Source organism: Cyclopterus lumpus, chromosome 3, assembly GCF_009769545.1.
Source record: "Cyclopterus lumpus isolate fCycLum1 chromosome 3, fCycLum1.pri, whole genome shotgun sequence".
Classification (NCBI taxonomy): Eukaryota; Metazoa; Chordata; class Actinopteri; order Perciformes; family Cyclopteridae; genus Cyclopterus; species Cyclopterus lumpus.
This window is the reverse complement of record NC_046968.1, coordinates 13,124,775-13,143,948: the sequence shown is the minus strand read 5'-3', so window position 1 is coordinate 13,143,948 and position 19,174 is coordinate 13,124,775. Positions and strand designations below refer to the sequence as shown.

Here is a 19,174-nt window from a genome sequence, read left to right as displayed (position 1 = left end):
TTTGCGGAGCTCTGAACAGGTGCTTTATAGTGATATTTAGAAAGAACAAAAAAAGTGCTGCATTCATCATTTAAATGTGATAGAAGGCTGGAAGTTTGTGTCATAAATTAACCCGTCCCACGGCTGCTTTACAAACCCCTCAGGTGACTAATTTTAAGTAGACCCTCAGGTGTGATTTCACACATAACAGCCATTCATGTGGCACCTCTCAGATGGAGCCTCTTAATTATCGCTGCTTAAACTGCTGAGGTGTCTAAATACAAAGGCCAATTACACAAAAGCATGCCTTTATTGTGTATTTTACAGCAATAATGGATCTATGTTTGTCTGCATTCACATTACGAGCAAGCATATGTTTCATTTGACTGCCTCCAAATAGACTCAATAAAGCCAGTGATCAGTTGTTACACTTCATTCACAAAGAAAAGGAGACGGCATCATATCCTAATGGAACAAAACCCACAGACCGTTCAAACAGCATCTACTGTGTATATTCCTAAAGCAAGACTTTGTTTTACCAGACAAATGGCACTACATACTAATTGTTCAGCTTAAATTGCACACCATCACTGATATTGCTGAGGTAGTATCTAGGAAACCTTTTTGTGCGTCATTAAGTTTTAACAGGGCCGCGATAGCTTCATTGTTTAAATTGCACATTAGTTTGTTTAACGTCAGCATTTCTTCTGCTTACTGACAAGAAGTCACAATTCATAACTAATTAAATTGATCCCTCCCTCCCCGTCGATAAAGTCCACTGAATGGAATTATTTGTACCCAAGTGTCAATATATTAAATCACAGCGGCTAATGAGTTGGGTCACCACTTTCTTTTATCTTCAGTCTTGCATGTGCACATCTTCATCAGCTAACAGTCTCCTTAAATGGAGGATGAACATGCTGGACTGAGCCTCCCTGGGCGAGAGCCAAGCCTGTCTGACTAGGCTGTTAATGCCCCCACATAATCCTACTAGGCTAACACAGAGCTCCGCAACACAAGGGAAAGCACTGGCAGCGCAGCATCCACACAGGCAGGAGTGTGCACACAGTAGCACACTTAAACACACACACAATCATTTCCCTGCTCTATTATTCTCTTATTATCATGCTAACAGTACCAATCTAGCAGTGCTAATTGGGGGACTTACACATTCTCTTTAACAATGTCTATTTCTGTGCCTCTTTTTTTGCCAGTGCATTAATAATAGTCTCACACTGAGAAAATCATTTGTGCCGGGGAGACAACAAAAGCATCTGAGAAAACACAAATTAGCGCTATTATCTTTGTGCAATTACCATACAGCCCTGTGTTTATTTAAACTCATCTGATTGATTTAAAAATATTTACCATAATGTTAGTTTTGGAATCTTTGCTTCTGTAAATTGGTAACCAAACAGAATCAGTGGATTCCATTACTACATTGGATAGCATACATATTCCATTTCTTCATAACAAAGAAGTGATTACAGAACAGTATTACTAAAAGCCAATTTATCCGACACCAATTTGACTGCATTTTTTTTTTCATGCTGGGAGATCTGGTTAGATAACTATTTGATCAGCATAGAAAGGTTTTATACGTAGCAAAAAAGCTGTACATTGAAATGGTAACTAGTCTGCTGCAGAGCATAATGTATCAGGCTGTGTAGGGCTTGTGAGGAAACAGATAATACAGTCTGATGCAGGCCAATTATTAGGGGGCCACTGATTCTCAGTGACAAAGATCGTACGTTGACTTTTGGTGCAAATCAAAGCAACAGCCATCATTAAAAAAACAAAAAGAGAAAAACCCAGTGTGTTTAAGTGGGAAGACTCTACAGCCACTGAATACAGAAGACACTCTAACAGAACTTGCCCTGTGAATTATCCAGTTTCTTTAAAACAAACGGAAATGGGAAATCCATGTGCAACTGACTAAATCACTTCTGTCCAGATTTATTTTCCCCTTATATTAACTCAAGGTAAACAACAGCATGTAAGATCAACATGTCTGTATTAAAATGGAAATAGTGTTAAAGAAAATAAATGCCTATTCACCTGTGAATCACTGTAGATCCTTGTTCTATCGGACCAAGTTGGTCTCAGTATCCGTTGACCTCAACATATGCCTTAAGTTCTACAGCTTGATTATGCACCTTTAAAAGTGGTCAGATAAATGCTGGTTTAATTTAATTTAATCTTTATTTTAAAGACCTTTGAACTTCTGCATGCTCCTGACGGTTTCTTTACACCATTAAAGACACATGTGATAAAGCCCCAAAGACTTTGAAGTCTGTGGTGGACAACAATATATTGGCCCTTTCTCTTTTAACCTCAGGTTTCTCTTTTTAAATGGAAGGGATACACACATTCTGTCTTTGTGGACACAAGGTTAAAGGTAGGACATAGAGGCATACATAATGTGTGTGTACTGTTCATACAGTAAGGTTGGAATTTGAAGCTCTGCCATGTATAAGAAGAGAACGAAAGGTTAAAGAGAGATGGACCTGCTTGATAAGCACATCATTTAAGTTTTCAAAAGCAGTTGTGTCAACAACACGGCATACAATGGCGGCCATATATAAGTATTCTCTCTCAGATCCTGGATCTTACAGTGTCACAGTTGGCACATCAATGCCACAGCCAATGACAAATGACAATGTCATGATATTGCGATATGTTCAATGGATAAACACTTTAAATTCAATGAATTAGATTAAAAGTGTCCCTCTGTTTCATCAGGGGAGCTCAGTTTCCTCCAGCCTGTTTGTGAAGATAAAGTTCACCCTGACCTTTCCGCCAATATTTATTCTCTTGATGTGTGTATCAATGCGTGGGTCCCTGTGTGCCTGTGTACTGTACACGATTGAGTATGTGTGTGTGAGTCAAACCAGTTTGTGTCTTAACAGACCGATCCTTGAGGAATGCATGAACTGGGGTCATTAAAATGTAAGAGGTCAGAAGATGGGTGCTCACTGTCTGACTATGGACACGACCGTCGCTGAGAGTTACATCTCATGAGAGCTCCACACATCTCATGAGGGCATTTTATTTTATTTTGTGACCAGAGAGATATTCTGCCATTGCCACTCTATGACTACTCAGTTCTTAGTAGCATGCGTATTGCCTTTAACTCCCATGACCTGTAACAAGGAAGTCCAAATGAAAGAAAATGCCAAACACCAGAGTGAACAGTCTGATGACCAACATGCTGCTGTTTAGCTGCTCATCTGCTGCGATTGCTCATCCATTAGGAGCAGGAGAAAGTGGGAGTGACTATGAAACGGAAAGCCATGAGGAGGAGACTCAAATAATGCCCAGTGTGCCTGAGTGAAAAACATTATAGTGTGCTAATTATTATCATTATTATTATTATTATTATTATTATTATTATTATGCACACAGACTCAGAGACTTAAGATGTCACATGTGTCTTGGTGATGTTTCAACTAAATCAAGAGTTAATCTCATCCTGAGATTGAATTAGTGCCAAGATGATTTCAACGATGAGGATGGACTGAAGGAATACAAACAAGCTGATGGAAAAACACACAAAGCCTTGAAGCTTTAACTTTTGATAAGCCCCTAAAACTGCAATCATCTGTTATCTTAAAACAAGTGACATTGTAATCCCGAAGGACAAAGACCAAATCTCTATCGCTCTCTTGTTGGAATGATGGGAAAGGATAAAAGGAGAGATGGCTATTCAAAGGGGAAACTTGATTAAACTGCATTCTGCCTTCCTCCAAACCTCACTAACTAAACCGTTATAACTACACAGATCCCCTTCAATCCACATGCAAAAGCACCTTAAAAGAACACATATAGCGTGCCAACAACAATCTCCACTTGCAACCCCCATGGTTTTATTGTTTGGGCAGTTTACAATGTCAACTGATGTGATCAGGTACATTATCAATACAAGACCTCAGCCTAGGCTCCCTCTTGGTTTTCTCCCTGAAGCCAAAACAGAAGGACTTTGATGGCTAGTGGGGTCTCCAATAAAGTTTAGTGCTCTCCATTCTAATAGCAGAGTAACTCAATCCCCCAACACTGCTTCCCACTTTCCTAAAAGTCTGTAACATGCAGGCTGGATGCTTGTTTACAGAACTAATTAAGTCAAAGCTGTTATATATTAAAATGGCCAGGGCATTTTTAAGAGGCAGCAGTAATAAAAACAGAGTGGCAAAAATGCTTGACTAACTTGCCCCTGACTCTCTTTTATCTACTGTCTTTCGTACTCTGACTTGAAAGGAGTGGCCATCACCACACTGGATATCTGGAGGAACTACGTTAGGGAGAAAGAACACATTCTGCTTTAAAGGACTTGCTGATAAACAATGTTGCACGATCAAACTTATTTGAAATCTTGGGAGTGAATCCTGTTCTCGGTAGGTGTTCTGTCTGCTTCGTGCAGCCAGCAAAGGCTGATGGGCAGTGGAACAGATGGTCCGACCATGGGACTCTGTTGTTTAATTGTGGATGTGGCTTCCTTTTTCTTTTCTTTTTTCAGGGAAGATCTGTGGCACATTGGTCATGGGAGAAGTTGGCTAACTGGGCTCTACACAAAAAGGACTCTACTTGTATCTGTGTTCAAGGGTTTTGAAATGGATATTTAGAAGCACATTCCCATGCACACTCAACCCCCCATCCTCTCTCAAAAGTGTGCATCAAGGAGAATTTCAGGTATCATTTGCCTTTAACTTTGTGATGAAAGCAAGGGCCTTTAAAAGTGAGATGCATTAGGGCTGTGCCCTTATGCTCAATGAGCATCAGTGAAGGGCCATCCATAATATGAGTATACTAGTCCCTCAGTAGTGTATAAGGTACTTCATTTTAGAGTGTTTTCTAGACAGAGTGTCGTGCTCTGTGCTTCTCTCGAGTGGAATTTTCTAATAGACTGTCCACTGTTCAAGTGCAAAGTCCAGACGTGTGGCTTCACAAGAACATATTGACTGTATGGCCTTTCTCTTGCAAAGAGCTCTTGGAATAACCATGTTGATGTCCTGGCAGTAGATCAGTTGGACAGATGATTGAAACCAAAAGTTTGCTTTGCCTTAGTGTATCATGAGAACAACCTGTGTAAGAAGTCCAATAGGTAGAAACTTGCTTTTAGGAAAAAAAACAAATAGTATCTCTTGGAAGGAGTGCTAAAAGGTGATGGAGGAACACTTTGTTGCAAGTAAACATAAAGAGCAAGACAGGGAGTTGTCAGTAAGAAGAACAAGCCGTGGAGGAGGTGAATGGCGAAGGATGTGCCTGACACTAAGCACACCCAGCAGGATAACGTTAGCTGCACACGGGCAGTAAGGCTCACAGCCTTGACCACTGCCAGTGACCAGCTCTGGATAACCCTGGGCTGTCTGACCATGCCCCACTGCATGTTGCCTGGGTGGTCTTTCACTACACTGCTCTGCACCGTATCACACGATTAGGCACACACACACAGACACACACGAATGATAATGATAATGTCTGGCATGAGATGCACGGGTCAAAATCGAGAGCAACACATACAACCTGGAAACCAGGAAGTACAGTACAAGGAGAATAAAAAGCACAATGTTTCAACTCGTTCACAATTTGGTATTGTTCTTTGTGAAAGCATACCACATTGCCCTTCTGGGACCAACTTGCTTCAGAGGCATTTACCAGCCTCTTTCATGTCTCCCACCACCTCCAGGCTCTTCTCCATCAACAGGACTCATTAGCTGCTGTTGCCCCCCCCCCGCCCCCGTTTTTTTTGTTCGTTAAGATGTGCTAATTATTCTCCTCCATATTTTAAGGCCCTCCCAAATTATCAACAGGCAATTAACATTTGATGAGAGTGATGAATGTTAGTGTGACACAAAAATTAAAGATAAAAAGACAAGACATTCATTCAAGAAAAAAAGACATTTTAAAAAAGATTAGAAGAAGAGGCTAACCGAAGTTAGCAATGATATTTACTTTAATGTCCAATTGTATTGATCTGTGCCATCAAATCCAGACATGTGATCCTCTCAGCGTAGAAGAAGTGAGAGATTTAAGCTGCCGAGTGTTAGAGGGCCAACAGAAACACACAGACTGACCTGGATCTGTTGCTGGAGGAGGTTGATTTTGTGCTGCTGCTGCAGAAGCTGCTGCTGTTGTCTTGCAATCTGGTTCAAAACAGAAGTAAAGACAGGAAATGTAATCATTTCTGGTTAAAACTGACAAAGAGAATAAGGAACTAAAATCATGTGATCTGCCTACTATTTTTAGTTTTTTCTCGACAACATTATGCATAATAGGAACTGTGCTGCAACTGCAGGCACAACACCAGAGATACTATCCAGACCAGTGATGATGTGTTATAAAATGTTAAAATAGTGGTTACAATGAAAGAAATAAAGGGGAGAAAGCAGCAGATTAATATGGGAGAATACAATTACATTTCTTTTCATTGACAAACTATGGTTTCATAATTAAATCTGACAAAAACATATTTTCAATTTCCTAATGATCATGAAACGACCTGTGCTGAACTGCACAGTCAAAACTAGTGGTAGAAGAGAATAAATGATTTACAGGACAGACGGCCGTGGTTGTGATGGAGATAACTGGTGCAGGCAGCGAACATGTGGCAGACGTCCCTGCTGCCCCAGAGTGACGAGTAGCCACACCGCAATCCTTCTAATCCCAGCAGTCCCCCGCTCTACAGGCCCACTTCATTGAGCATGACAACCTAGTTTTGTGTGTCATTTAATTTTAATTTTTAAATATAATTACAAAGTGTTCACTGTAAGATATCGGTCGTCTGCAAATGTGTCAGGATTCATTTGTGCTGGCTTCCTCACGAGTGTCAACAGTTAATTACTGTGTTGCATCTTGATGGCTTGATGACGTTCTGGCTCTCAGCGGGCTCCCGCCCCTCTTTTCCATTTTATTAATATTCTTCCATTTTTAAATAAAATCAAATACATATCTTGTATCACTGTTCATTTATGTTGCAATGGCCACAAAGCCTACAGAGTTGACTGTAGTTTGCAAATTAATATCATTGATTGAAAAAGGAATCAATACTGTTAATGTATTATTAGTGTACTATGACCAAATGCATCACTCCAAGGTATATGGTCTATCTCTTCATTTAACACAAGAAGCTCTGAGAGTGTGTGGGGGAAACTCTGAGTGAACTCCTTGCTGATAATTGACTCATAGCCATTAGGGTGGCTAGTGATAATAAAAGTGTCGCCCGTGTGGATAGTTTGTGTCCTTATTTCTTCCCAGACATTAACACACTTCATGGCCTCTGCTAATTTGCTGATTTGTACAATATGGCTCATTGGCCTGATTTGTGCTGCAAATCTAATGCCAGACTTGTTCTAATAGGAGTCGATTTATAAGATATAGAGGACTTCCATGTTTAATATAACGTTTAATTCGCACATTCCCTTGCATTTGTTAGTACAAGTCATAATAACATTTTCCTTCCACACAGCATAAATGTGAGCGAGAGAGCATGACCGAAATATCTGAGGTAATGTAGAATATAACATCTCTTAAATCTAATATTCTTCCAAATTCCTCCCGAGGAGTAAAATTGTATTAGCATTTTAGGCATGAAATTTAATATGAAATAGAGAGCCAAGTGACAATTTGTTAAAAATGCATTTAATGGGGTTTATTATAGAGACGGCATGAGGAAATAGGGTAAACAAGATTAAAGTAGCAATGGGAATGAGACAGACAGACAGACAGACAGACAGACAGACAAACAGAGACACGGTGAGTGTGAAAAAGGAAACAGTGAGCAGCTACCTGCTCCTGCTGCTGACGAGCTAGCTCCATTTGCTGCCTCTGTTTCTCCATCTGTGAGGCGGCGAGCTTCTTCTGTTCGTCGTGGGCCAGCAGGAGCTGCTCTCGCAGGCTGATCAGCTGGCTGATCATTGTGGAGAGCTGGTGCTCCTTTTCGGCTAGGCTCTCTGGAGTACCTGGTGAGGAAGGAGAGTGAGGGCAATATTAGGAGTGGAAAGGATAAACAAACACAAGGTGGAGAGCCTGAATCACAAACATATATATATATATATATATATATATATATATATATATATATATATATATATATATATATATACACATACACACAGCTTAGATCTATGTATACCAGAAAAGAAAGGAAAAAAGTAGACAAAAGGCCTAATAGTGGCCATGACTAAATTTGGTGTTAGTGTGGATGCTTTTGTACAGCAAAAATAAAATAAAAAAAACCCTCAGAAGGCCTCAGTTATAATAGACTAAATATAGAAAAGTGACCATGCTGCACATGCCGATCACCATATTGTGCTATAGTACTGTACACAATATACCGTACAAAGAGAACCACACAGGCAGCAACCAACTGCAGTGAATTCACGAAAAAGTGTTAAGGTCACACACAGCCTGGAGTTATCTATTTACTGTAGCTGGTGTTCACAGCTTTCACAGGAAGAAAGGGAAGGGATTGTTCCCGGCATATAGACAAAGAGCTGCAGGGAGCTGTCAAACTGAGGTGGCAGCTTATGTCAGACAAGCAGGGGTGAATATAAAGAAAGTGTTGAGAGTTAGTGTTAGCCTCAAAACTACAAAAGTATTTAATTATATGGCCATTCCAGCAACCTATTATAGGAGTATCTCCTTACAGACTACTGAAAGGATTGTTCAACCATTTTTTTAAAACTGCACTAGAAAAACAACAACAACATTTACACACCACAAAAATGCTCTTAATATTAATGACAATTTTGGTGAAGGGAAAACTGAACAATACACTCTTGTGTAGCTACTGTATCCATACTTCAAAAAGCAAAGCATTGACAGACCAATAGGCTTATTTCTCTCTCTGCGGTCACATGTCCGCACTGTGTGTGATAGAGAGAGCGGATCCGCTGCACTGCTCTCTCGCTCCGCCTAATCAATGCTAAGTGATCCTACCATTGACTTACACCGCCAACATAATTGCCAGTGAGAGGCTAGACAGTAACTCACTCTCCTCCCACTGCACTTCTCTGTGACAAGCTGATCCTGGAGAACACAGGGAAAAGGGGATGGGGATTCCGACAGTATGGAGAGAGAGAAGGATAAAAGCATGGAGAGCCAGATACAGTACAGTGAAGTCTGGCCCGGGGCCAGCGGAAGCTGTATTCTTTTTTTGGGTGTCTTCCTCTCGTCTCTGGCCACATCTGTCTTGAGTTTCTCCGAGAGCTCCCAGGGGCCCTCTCCACTCAAACTATTTTAATTTGACTAAACACCTGATTTATTTTATCTCTCCGATGAGGAAAGCCGTTTGTCTTAATAGGGCTTGTCAACCTCCAGAACCCATTCAGGGCAATTTACTGGCAGGCTTGTCTGAACCTCGGTTCGCCTCATTCTGCCTTCACTGCCTGCTGCAATGGAAGAGAGCTGCAATTCTCCATTTATCCTCAGAATGAAAAAAAAGCACATAAAAGCAGCTATTCATCGGGCATGTGTGCAGTTACCAAGGCCTGAATTGACTTCTTATTCGCCCGACTACACTTGTTGTGAATGGCTTAGCTGTAAAATTGATACTATCAGCACCAATTTTATTAACCTTTGGCTGTGTCCATGAAGGACCTGCCTTTTACAGTTCACTAGCAAGATACATCAGTCGTTGTCACAATAAATCACAGCTATCAATACTGTGGTGGGGAGAAGGGAGGGACTACAGAAGGAGGTGAAGAAAGACAAAGAAAAAAAAGAAAATCTTGATCCAGATGAACTAAACATCTGGATTCAATGACGCCCACACTCAGCCTGCCTAATTACACATTTCTGATGATCACTCACTAGTTTAGGAGTGTCATTAAACACACAATTGCTAAAATGTAATAACTGGAATGTCCAGCACATCTATGTTGTGTTTGTATGCATGAATGTTGGTGCTAAGGGTCCACAGAAGCATCTGATGGAGAGCTCAGTCCTGCCCAGACACCAAAAGAATACTAACAGAGAGCCCATTGTTTTGATGTTGAGCTAAATTGTGGGAAGTCTGCCTTCTGTACTGCTATTTGGGCCTTCCTTCTTGCTCAACTTAATCCTAATTATTAAACAGATTGTTATGTCTTTATTGTCTATTGCCAAATGCTGAAATATCAATAAGTACAATTCTGATTATTGGTGAATGCTGAATGGTGGATAGGTAATATCTGAATGTCTACAACATGGTGGAAGAATTTCTCTTTCGGGGCTGTAGAAAAGTCAGGCGCATATGTTTTTTGTTGGGTGGTTAGTGTAAAAATCTCTTTCTTCCTGCTTTAATAATGGATCAGTTTTAAAATGCAGATAAAACTTTTATTGGGTGGTGCAGAAGAGGAGAGTTGTGGTCTGTGTCTGACCAACCTACTGACAAAAGAGGCCGTTTCCTGCATATTGCATGGCTTTTAACAGTGGTGGGGCTGGGGTCTGCCTGTTAACATGTCTCCTCACATTGAGTTTCCGATGAAAGACAGACAGCCCAGAGATGCCTTGTCTCTACATAAACCCCAGCAGTCAGCCCAGGCCTAACAAGTTGTGACATCTTCCTGTTAGAAGACTAAAGTCGAGGAGGACAATACCAGCCTGACTCAGGAGAAGGATCTCAAGAGAAAGCAGTCAAGTTGTGCTGGCACTTTTCTTGTTTTTTTTCTCAGGCCACTGTGTTCACTTTAGAAATGCTAGATCGGCACATAGGAGGAGGAGAGGGTAAAGCTGTGTTGTTCAGTTTCAGCGCTTTCAGCATTCACCTTTTGAGATTTCTGCCTCTTTTAAACGTCACAAAGTAGAGCAGAAAACATCAGCGACGGGTGACTAAATAAATGATAAGAGGGAAACAAGCAGAGCCATGGTTGCTTGGGAGGGATGGGGGTATTTAAGCCTTGGGGTCTTTGGATAAAAGGCACTTTGTAGGGGTGCGATTTGTTCTGTCCAATACCCACATCTCCCTCTCTTGGCTCCCTTCTCTCTGCTCTAATCAAGCAGTCTCTAATTTGGGTTCCAAGTCCAGTACCGGGGAAAAAGAAGGAGGCTTGTTACTTTGAAGAGTCCCGAGTGAATAACACAGATAAAAGATTCAGGCACAAAAAAAGAAGAAAAGCGAGGGAGGGTGAGGGTGAAAAGGGGGAAAATCACAAGGCACCCTATTCTCTTCCCTTCCTTTGGTTAAGACAACTGAGCCATTATGACCAGATCTGAATTGAGTTTTTTAACGCCAGAAGAAGGAATTTCTTTGTCTCCCTATCAGTCAGCTATTGTGGATGCTTCCATATGCTGCAAGCCCATCCTAAGTAAATTAAGACTTGTCTAAATGCTCCGGTTGTACCAAGCTGTGTCCACAGACGGCACATAACTTGAATGCCTTATGTGCTTATGCTCTCTCTCTCCGCTCTCTCCTAAAGTGTGTGTGAATACATGAGCGTATACAGATGTGTGTTGCGTGCTGTTCCAATCGATAAAAAGTACATGCCTCTGAGTAAATGCACACGTGTGTAAACTCTGCGGTTATCTGACCCTTTGTCCATTCTTTCAGTAGAAAACACAAAAGAGCCAATTAAGTTGCAGCAAATGGCATCTATTGGTACCTCCTGGTGTTCAATATAAAAATGTCTGCCCAAGGACCTTTCTTCAAACCCATAAAACTGCTTCAACAAAAGCATGAAATACAAGCAAATCTTCTTACCAAATACACTTTTGTGTTATTGAATATAACTGAAACATTTTGGTGAGAAATGAGGATCTAGACTGGCAGAAAACCAAGCTAGAATAAATAGAGCTAGTTTTATGGTATCCCTTTGCAGTGCTATAATGCCATATGTAGTAGTAATACCAGTAATATGGTGTTAACGCGCCTCAATGCACTACAACCAAGACAATATGAGCAACAGACGTTTTACCTGGCTTGCTGCCTCTGCCATGATATAAAAGCAATTCATCTTGCCAATAAAACCTCACTAACAAGCATGAGCAGTGACTCACAAGCACATGTCATCCACTGGCAGCAATGATTCTCAGTCCCTGAGCTCTCCTATATGATCTGAACATAAAGGCTGATTCACCCATCAGCTTGTTCAAAAACGTCAGATCTTCTCACATTTTTAAAACTACTTAAACCGTTGTGCTTAAAACTTATTTAAAGACAATTGTATTTGTTAATGGAAGTTTCTTCCATTATATGTGTCTCTATATGTATGTGTGTACACATGTATTTAAGCATCAACTTGACAAAGACAATTCCTCCCCAAAAAGACTCTGATTGGCATCTGGAGAGGTTATTAATAAAAACACACTTAATCTACTTTGGTTTTGCTGTTCATGCCTTACTCTGATGGAGACTAATATTTTGATAATGGAGGAAGCCTCACTCTTCAGTATAATTATGCTAATGTAAAGCTCCAGCACTTCACTGTCTACCCATGACACTGGACAAGGTACTTCATCAGAGCGAAGATAGAGGCTCGACCTGAACATATTACTCCACAGGGAATGCCAGTGATCCTAAAATTCACTCTAGACAAAAAAATAACTCAGCACAGAAACTTTTATTCTAGTCTTTCAGTAATTGAATACATCATTCTTTGACTCTATAATACAGTGTGATAAGCCAGAGATGCTGGCAGCATGCAGTGTGTTGTATGTATGAAAGGCAATATACTGTATATAGCAAAGATTGTCTCAGTTCTTCTATTCATCTCTCATGGCCTTCGTGGTGAGTCTGACCCCTGTGCCCATCAAATAGAATAGAAAGGTGCTTAAAGCCTGCAAGACAGTGATCAAGGCAACAATTTACTGTCTTCAAAACCTTGAAATCGAATTAGGAGCTATGTTATTCTTTTCACAGAACATTTATTCATTGCTCTTACCTATGCAGCTGATAATTAAAGAAGAACGTCAAAAATAAGAACAAATATCTAAGGAAAAAGGTCAAATTACTGAGAGCAATGGCTGCCAAACAAAACATGTAAGTCAAATGATGTATGTGAAGTTCAAAATGCAGAAAATTACAGAAATGTACATTAAAGGATAAGCCAGATACCATTCATTTACACATATACAGATATGATCATACTGAAATACTTTCAATAGACTGTGGTTATATGTCATTCTAAAATAGTGATTTTATCGGAGGAAGAAAAAAGTAACTTAATGTTAAACTAATTACTGTAGTTTTACACAAGAGCAAATGGCAGCTTTCCATCCAGGAATGAAGACTCGCCATCTTTTTGAACCATTCAATGAACCAAATCTGCACAAACAAAATCAATCTGCTCGCAGTTATTTCAACAACACAAATATCACATTTATTAAATTGTTACACAAATACTGGGAGGGATGGCGGGCCAGCGCACTACAAAACGCATTTTGCCAATGAATAACGTTAACAGTAACACAATCTGGCTCTGACATATACATTTGAAATGTCACTCCCTTTCAACACTTATCGGTACACTCAGCAAGACGACCAATAAAAGTCCTCATCTGACCCTGCATTTTATTTCACGGGCGCCAAAAATGACCCAATCATGTATCATGTATCATGCATCAAGCGCAAAGACTCCGCAAAATGCTGCGGCCCTCCCTGGTTTCTGGAGTCTGGTTCTGTGCCAAGTTGTGCCTACCTGCTGAATATTGCATGCACCTTTTGGGAGTGCAAACGGCTATAGCAAAAACTACCAGTCACTACAAGTTATTGTTGAGAAAACAAGTGGCATTAAAGATGAGAACGATTTTTATAAAAATCTGAAAACCTCTCTTGTCTTTCATGCACTTTTGAGAAGATCCCTAAAATGCAGATGTTGTTTGCATCTGATCAGAGTCTTTTATCTGTTCATATCTGACTAATGTATTAATTTACATCCTTAAAATAACGTAGGTCAACCCTTCAGCAGTTTCTCATTGCAGTGAGGATACTATTTTGTCATGTTTAACAGGCAATGACAATAAAGCATCTTATCTTATTTGCTTTGCTGAGGGAAATCTGAGGGAAATATTTCAGTGGAGTGTCCATTTATAAAAGACAGGTGTGTTATTTTTAGCTCTGTAAATGTTTGACATTCTCTTCAAATGAAAACAGGAGTAATACGCTTGTTTCCATGAAATGTATCATACAACTTTAAAAGTCATTGGTTAAACAAACTATGGCAAACCACTGGAATATAATTCAAAACACAAACAGAGAATTATATCCCTATATCACACACACACACACACACACACACACACACACACACACACACACACACACACACACACACACACACACACACACACACACACACACACACACACACACACACACACATATACACATATACACATACACACACACACACACACACACAGTACTTTTTTTAACTCCACTGCCACAAGCTAAATTCCTCAATTCATTAGAGGAGAAAAACACACAGTCCAACACTCTCATACATTCATCTGGCAAATGTGGCCTGAGGAATAATGATTTACTGTGGCTCATATTTCACCTGAGTGCACAGGGCAAACAGTTGACTGAAGTGTTGTGGAGAAAATGCTAACTGAGGCAATTTTGACTGGAGCAACTGGACAGATACAGTTTTGTGCCGTGTATGTGAATGGTTTTGTATGTTTGGAAGACATAATATACATAATATGTATATACAGTATTCTGTTAAAACACACAATTCTTTTACTACTCTTTTCTAACGCTGTGTAAGTCAGTGTCACTGGGAAATGGGGGCACACGTGTGGTGCTGTGCATCTCTAGTGGCATCAAAACCTCATTTTATGGAAGCCATTAGGAATAAAGTAGAATTTTAAGGTGAATAATCGTGTATTGAAGCTAACCCACATGGCTGAACAATATGGGCTCTGTGTTCACACAGTGGACTTCTTTCTGTCTGTTCAGGAGTAAAGCCAGCACAGGTAGGGCCAGCATCAAATCAGTCTCAGCTGCCGCCCTGCCCTGCCCTGCGTTCTCCTCCTAAAGGGCTTCCACTTATCTGCCTGCCACAGGACTGTCTGTGTGCACTCGACCACTGTCATGTCGAGACCATTCTTAAATTGATTCTGACAGTGCAAGAGCCACAATTTTTCTGCTTCAGAATTCAAGCCGCCATTTCAACGCTAGTGTACAACGTTAAGCTTTTTCTGATTTACATTTTTTAAATATATGTATTTTTATTTATTTTTGCAAATTCTAAGAGAATGAATACAGCTTGTGTTCCTATTTAGTAACCACATATTTTCTTCAGTTTGAGTAAATGCTTGAGCATTTTGCTGTTTTTTTTTTTCTCCCAACGGGGGTCCGGAAAACTGGCACTCAGCAGGGAAACTTAAACAGCTCTGTTGAGTACGAGGCTCAAAGACCCTGCACATAGCAAGTGTGGAACAGAGGGCAACCTTATCTGCGTGGGCCACTGTGTGCTATATTTGTACGCATTTGACATGTTTATAATGTGCAGTATATACAAACATACAGACATACATCCAGGAGCCTACCTATAAAAATAGCGAATTAAAGATTGTAAGCATCCTCAGTCATGTGAAGAAAGGGGACTATGGAATTATTTTAAAGAAAAAAATCACTTTGAGGTATACATTTGTAAATCTTAACTCTAAGTATCCTAAACCTTTTTTCTCTTTCTCTCTCTCTCTCCTTTGCACTCCTTCTTCCACCTTGCCTCCTATTATCTGATACTTTCTGAGGTTTGGAGCCCTTCCAGGCGGCCTCCCTTTCTTGCTCTGAGATTTCATCTCCCTCCTTCATCGTTCCTGCAGATTGACAGCTAAGCTCAGGTATGAAAACAAACAGTTAGCTCTGGAATTGACTGGTGAAAAGAAATCCGCCACTAATGCTGCTTCGCGAACTCTCCTTTTTGCCTGCCTCTTCTGCTACTAAGCCTTAACAGCATACAGGAAAAGGCAGATGAAGATTTGAGATCATTAACCCTTAATAACACCATTCTTTATGTCTGGCTTAAGCACACCACCTCTCCTGGATTACTGTTTCTACCGACTCTTGAACCTAAAAATTGTCTTTACCTCGGAAGCAGCACATAATGTAGCTAAACACTCCAATGACAATAAGCTATACTTATAGATGTGTCATCTGTAAGAGGAAAATGGTTGGTTAGGTTTGCAGACCTTGAAAGCAAATCTCTGATTTTCTTGATACTATTGTTTTGTCTTGTTTGTTTACCGTACGTGCTTGTTCACCTCAACAGGAACAAGTATTCAGGGCATGTCTGAACACAACTGCATGAAAAGAATGTCTTTCTTTTCATGGGTAAAAGCCTGGGGTCAAATTATGTCACACCTATTGTTTTTTGTTTTTATTTGTTTTCTAAGAGCAATCATAAATTATTTCCACACCAGTCAGATTCCACTCCTTGCCTCTGCAATAACACAATTACTTGTCCTTCAAGGTTTTGATGGAACAATGTCAAAAGGTAACCTACAAGGTGCTAATTGGTTGTGGAATGGGTGCATAATCAGCATAGCATATGCAAGGACACTGTGCCAGTAGGTACTGTAGTCTTTATCTGCATGCCAGCCTTTATTCTCAACTTTCTTTCATTCATTTGAAACCTACAAGCATGTTTGTCTTTTATACTGATTTTAACCTTACAATTAATGGAACCTCTGATTCATCAAAACACTTTAGATCTTAATCATAAGGTGTTTTCTGTTAGATACCTTTGTTTGTGTTTTAATTAGGCGGACCTTGTGCGTCTCCAGCCCTGGACTTCTTTTTAATTGCCCGTATTTACATCAGGCAGACATCAAACGTAGAGAGAGAGAGACATTTGTAAGGGGGAGCACAAAGCAGCCCTTTGAAATGTCTACAGTCATATGAAATGGCACGCTAATTAAAAATCTAAGGGTGCCACTGTGATAGGGGAAGCATTTATATTGGTAACTGTGGTGTATAGACTGTCTCCATAACTCATCAACAGACAGAGGCCATAGTGTTTATTATCAGACTCCCTACCTGTTTACAGACCACCAAGTAACCTTCCCCTTCCCATTCATCAAACATAAGAAATGCCCTGCCTGTAATTTAACAGACCAGCTTTCAAAAGGGTAAATCATTTAAAACATTTTACCCAGTGCACTTTGATCTACAGTGGCACACAGTATACGGGCAGGTACAATGAATCTAGTTTACCAAGCAATGATTTATCCTTCAGTTCATTAAGGTTATTGCCAATGAGTATACTTATTAGAAGATTCAACAGCCTTTTTTTCCTCTCCTCTATAATTCTCTGTAAGTGTAATTCAATAATTAAAACCAAACACAAGTTGTATTTATGTATGTCACTCTTGTTTTATAAAAAAAATAATAATAATTAAGCAAATGCTCAAAATCACATGCACAGCAGTGAAATTAGCCATCTTTGAAAGTGTGTGAACAGTCTTCAAGAAATGTTAATAACAAAAACAATTAAGTGCTTTATTGAGAGATGAAATATAATTGAATGAAGGTAATCACTGGTGGGAGAGTGCAGGAGCCAGTGACAGCCTGGTGTTATCAGACAGCTGGTATTGTGCTATCCTGTGCAGTATAAACACACCAGCTCTCAGTAACAGTCAGTGCTAAGGACTGAGCAGCGGCCCTGCCCATCTTTGGCCCACCTTCACCCTGTCATGAACAGATTTCGGGGGAGTGCTGAGTTGCGCTTTGCCGTGCCGCAGTTGATACGCTGCACAGGGCGTTCACTGTCAGAGTGGAGACATTCCACTCAAACGCAGGCTCACAGAGGAGACGACTCTGTGCATCGCCGCACCATCTCCTCTCCTCTCCGCTCAGCTCAGCCGTGCTCTGTTTACATCAAGCACACTTTGGGTTCAACAATTACCAGAGCGGCATGAACACACTGCATGTGTCAGAGCTGAGTAGCTGAGATCAGGGCCGTCTGAAGGGACAACAACAATAATCCACTGACAAGCACAGAGAGCCCCAAAATGAGTCTAAACGGGCTGGCATTTTGAAGACAGCACTCTGGACAGAGTCGGGCATTCCAATAAAAGATAAGGGAGGAGAGCAATGAATGAGGAGGGCAGCCAAAGGCCTTTGTTTTAATTCAGAGTACAAGGCTGTGGCTGAGATTATACAGTACATAGATTATGTATGTCTGATAGGAATGAGGGATTTTGTTAACACAGCTTAAAGTGGTGTTTGTTGAAGTCTTACCTTTTACTTCTGCTAGCAGTTCACTGGTGTTGAGCCTCTCCATATTCTCTTTCCAGTCTTTAGAAAGAAGTTTCTCCATGCATGAGGAGTCTGAAGAAGAAAAATGCAGAAAGAAAATGTAAGTACTTTCAATGGCAAAATAAATGTAGAGTTCCTGTTTAAAGTGTTATTTTTTTTAGGATTTTGGAATATTGTGTATGAAATAGTTAATATGTTTTATAGTTTTGTGGATGTTATAAAAGTCTAAATATATTCACAGAAATTAAAATGAAAGAAAGTCAGCGTATCAGATGAGAGAGAGAGAGAGAGAGAGAGAGATATTTGACTTGATAGTATTGCACGGCGAACATTAAAAGCATCTCAGCCCGACGGCAGAGAGATGAGCTCCGGGTGGAGTGAGGAGGGAAGCAGACATTATGGGGATAGCATAAGGACGGAGACAAACATTAAGTGGGAGGCGAGGAGTAAGACTGGCTACGTCTGAGCAGTCACATAGCTGCCAATGATGAAAACAATTAACATTTGTCCAGCAGACAATGAATCAAAAGAGGAATGGCTGCAATCTGCCATGCTGTCGCTGGGCTGGCTGATAAAGAACACACTGGGCCGGCTGACCCAGGCCTCCACCATCCCTGCACTGCTCGGGGGTCAGCCTGTTCCCATCAAACACCAGCGGCACAGGCAGGCCTCTACCCCTCCACCTTGAGACTGTCTGCCTCCACAAACTGTCTGCCTCCAATCTGAACCAGATCAAGACATGCAGCATGCAGTCCTGGTGAGTCTGATTAAAACGAGCAGCAATCATGTACAGTCCCGTTCTGAGGACAATTAATGTACTGTCTAAAACAGCTGTTCTGGTGCATATAGAATGTGTACTCAGGTTTCTAAGAATGATTTGCAAAACTGTGTTTCTCTAGATTTGGAGCAAAATGCTAAACCAAAGCAGACACACTAATTATTACCACAAAGCCCCGGGGCACTGTAATGAATAGTCTAACCTCATATCTAACAGTGGATCATTTATAATCACACTTC

At 40.5% G+C, this 19,174-nt stretch overlaps 1 protein-coding gene across 1 annotated transcript in view; it reads right to left on the bottom strand.

Moving 5' to 3' along the window:
* The window catches only part of sox6 (SRY-box transcription factor 6), a 125,859-nt gene that overhangs the window by 46,172 nt on the left and 60,513 nt on the right, over positions 1-19,174 (bottom strand). The window contains exons 6-8 of the mRNA XM_034527901.1: positions 18,140-18,229; positions 7,762-7,934; positions 6,051-6,119 (exon numbers count right to left, since the gene is read on the bottom strand). Of these exons, the coding sequence (XP_034383792.1) occupies positions 6,051-6,119; positions 7,762-7,934; positions 18,140-18,229 (332 nt within the window). The remainder of the gene's footprint in view (positions 1-6,050; positions 6,120-7,761; positions 7,935-18,139; positions 18,230-19,174) is intronic.